Source organism: Nicotiana sylvestris, chromosome 4, assembly GCF_000393655.2.
Source record: "Nicotiana sylvestris chromosome 4, ASM39365v2, whole genome shotgun sequence".
In the NCBI taxonomy this organism is placed as follows: domain Eukaryota; kingdom Viridiplantae; phylum Streptophyta; class Magnoliopsida; order Solanales; family Solanaceae; genus Nicotiana; species Nicotiana sylvestris.
Genome location: NC_091060.1, coordinates 165900256 through 165903452, shown reverse-complemented (window position 1 = coordinate 165903452; position 3197 = coordinate 165900256). Strand labels below are relative to the sequence as shown.

At 38.9% G+C, this 3197-nt stretch overlaps 1 protein-coding gene across 1 annotated transcript; it reads left to right on the top strand.

The window, feature by feature from the left end:
* Positions 1-583: 583 nt before the first annotated feature.
* Positions 584-2023, top strand: LOC104241828 (geranylgeranyl pyrophosphate synthase, chloroplastic-like). Its single transcript, XM_009796781.2, has one exon. It carries the CDS (start codon positions 740-742, stop codon positions 1838-1840), a length of 1101 nt encoding a protein of 366 aa, XP_009795083.1. The 5' UTR covers positions 584-739; the 3' UTR covers positions 1841-2023.
* Positions 2024-3197: the final 1174 nt, after the last annotated feature.

Genomic DNA, 3197 nt, shown 5'->3' with positions numbered 1-3197 from the left:
CATCTTTTTTGCCAAAACCTTCTGGAGAAGGATCCCAAGAATGACTCCACAACTATAACGACTGATCTCCTTTCGCCTTGTACTGCCACGGTACTAATGAATCTGCCATAACTATTGTACTTTTGAAAACTAAGTAGACGCAAACTCCTTCTGATTTCTTAGTTCCTTCGATACAACACCATTAATTGGATCGAAAAACAGAATCGAACCCTTGGTCATTGAATAAAACACAACTTGCGTTGGCTCATATCCTTTTCAACAGTAATAGCAACTTCAAAAAAAGTATGATACGAACTAAACAATTCGAAATCAGCATTTCTGAAGTGGGCTTTGCACAAATCCAGTGGAAGGAGGAGGAGATCGAAAATTTTAATGGAATGGGGAAAGAGAATGAGATGTATCAAAGTAGAGAGAGAAAGAAAATAGTGTAACTGATTAGATAATATTAAATTTTAAATCTTAAAAGATATCTATAGCATATAATTTTTTTAAATAATATTTATTTAAAATAAATAAGATTTTAACATTTGCGATAAAAATTCTCTTTTTAATAGTACTGCACGTGAATTCTTCGGCCAACTACATGTGTCCAAATGGGCCGTCCTCTCATTACCATTTCCATTAGAAAACAACCCCATTACAGTCCAACTTCACCACCCATTTCACGGTCCATTTGCGCTACTCCGTTTCAGCTTCTTTTATACACTTTCACTATTATTTTAAGCTTATTTCTGCAAAAATGAGATCTATGAATCTTGTCGATTCATGGGCTGCTCAAGTTTGTTCAGTTTTCAATCAAACCTTACCCAGTAAAACCTTCACTGGATTCATGAAAATTCCTGTGAAAAACCCAAGTTTTTTGAAACAAAAAAGACCATTTTCTGCTCTAAGTGTGTCAGCTATTGCTACCAAAGAAGATGAGAAAGTTAAGGAAACTGAAACTCAGAAGGAGCAATTCAATTTCAAAACTTACGTAGCTGAAAAGGCTATTTCTGTAAATAAAGCTTTAGATGAGGCTGTTATAGTAAAAGACCCACCTGTGATCCACGAAGCAATGCGCTATTCACTTCTCGCCGGCGGTAAGAGAGTCCGGCCGATGCTCTGCCTCGCCGCCTGCGAGCTAGTCGGCGGCGACCAATCCAACGCTATGCCGGCTGCTTGCGCCGTCGAGATGATCCACACTATGTCCCTCATTCACGACGATTTACCTTGTATGGATAACGACGATCTCCGCCGTGGAAAACCGACGAACCACAAAGTCTACGGCGAGGACGTGGCGGTCCTCGCCGGAGACTCGCTCCTTGCTTTCGCCTTCGAGTACATCGCCGCTGCAACCGCCGGAGTTTCACCGTCGAGAATCCTCGCCGCTATTGGCGAACTGGCGAAATCCATCGGAACTGAAGGGTTAGTAGCTGGACAAGTAGCGGATATAGCTTGTACTGGTAACCCTAATGTTGGACTCGACACACTCGAATTCATTCACATACACAAAACGGCGGCGCTTCTAGAAGCTTCCGTAGTTCTCGGAGCAATCCTCGGCGGCGGAACAGGTGAAGAAGTAGAGAAATTGAGAAGATTCGCGAGGTGTATCGGATTATTGTTTCAAGTAGTGGATGATATACTCGATGTTACAAAGTCGTCGGAGGAGCTCGGAAAAACCGCCGGAAAAGATTTGGTAGTGGATAAAACGACGTATCCAAAACTGCTGGGATTGGAAAAGGCTAAGGAATTTGCGGCGGAGCTCAACCGAGATGCTAAACAACAGCTGGCGGATTTTGATCCACACAAAGCTGCTCCGCTGATTGCCTTGGCAGATTACATTGCTTATCGTGAAAATTAGGAAATTTAATTTTACTTATATTTTTCTTCGAGTTATACGGTGTAATGCGCGAATCAATTGAATCAGAGCGTTTCCGTTAATTAACTGTAGCTTCTTCATTTTCACCCTGTGGTTTGAATCAACATGTGAAAGTGAAGGTGATGTATTATTGGACTAATTTCTATCCTTAGAAGTTGGATGGCTCATTTTGATACCATATATATATATATATATATTTTTAATATTCTTTTCTATGTTAAGTTCATGTTTATGAAAATTCATTACCACTAAATACCGAAGATATGACCAAGGATAGTATGGAGGATATGACCCTTTATAGTAAGCAGTCGCGAAGCTAGCAATTTCTTTAAGGGTTTTTAAATTTAAAAGAAGTGGAAAAAAATTTCGACAAATGGTGTTCAATATGTGTTATATACCTCTAAAACGTAATATTTTACCTATGTACACAGTGTAAATTTTCGACGAAGGGTGGTCACTTGACCAACCTTATGATTGTGAGCACGTGATTTTTGCCTTATATGATTACTCTCATAATTTCAAAACAAAATAATTTCTTTTTATTATTTGCAATTTTGTAGATTTTTGGGGCATTTTCTGTTAATTGTTTGCATTTGTCTGTGCATTTTTATTTTTGTTTAATTAATGAAAAATAAAAAAAAATATGTGCATTTGCATTTAGGGTTTAATTTAACATTTTAGGATTAATCAAGTAATTAAGTTATTTTATAAAAAAGAAAATCACAAAAAATGGTCATTTTGCACCTTTTAATTTTAATTTGGATCTTGAGTATTTTTTCTTTAATTTGTTATTTGTGGTAATTAATTTGCTAAAGATATTGGAGTAGGAATTAATTTAGGTTTATTTTTAGTTTTAATTTAAAAGAAATTAAAAAGAGTTAATTTGAAAAGAAAAGAAAAAGAGAAGAAAAGAGTTGAAATGGTTTTGGGCCAAGTCTTCTAATTTTCCTTAAGCCCAAACGGATTCCCCCAAACCAAAATAAAACCCGCCCCAAATTGATCCCAAACCCAGCTCAGTTTCCCGGTCCGTCTCCCTTTAAGACCAAACGAACCCATTCTAGTCAAATCAATCTCAGCCGTCGAGGTTTTTAGGATCTGGCGGTGGGGAAGTGGGGGTGGGTTCGATATAAATCTGTCCGAACCATTCGCCCCCCCCCCCCCCGGTTACAATCTCATTCTTCGCTTTCCTCTCAGATCACTCCAGAAACCCTAGGGCCGCCCTAATTTTCCACCGCCTCAGCCAGCGGCGCCACCTCCAACCGGCCCCAAGTTGATATCATAGAACCCTTACCTCATCCATTTTCCCAATCCACAACTCGTTTCCCTCGAAACTCGCTAG

What these genes read in the sequence shown, in the direction of transcription:
- LOC104241828 (XM_009796781.2), top strand. Translation starts at nt 740, where the DNA reads ATGAGATCTATGAATCTTGTCGATTCATGGGCTGCTCAAGTTTGTTCA.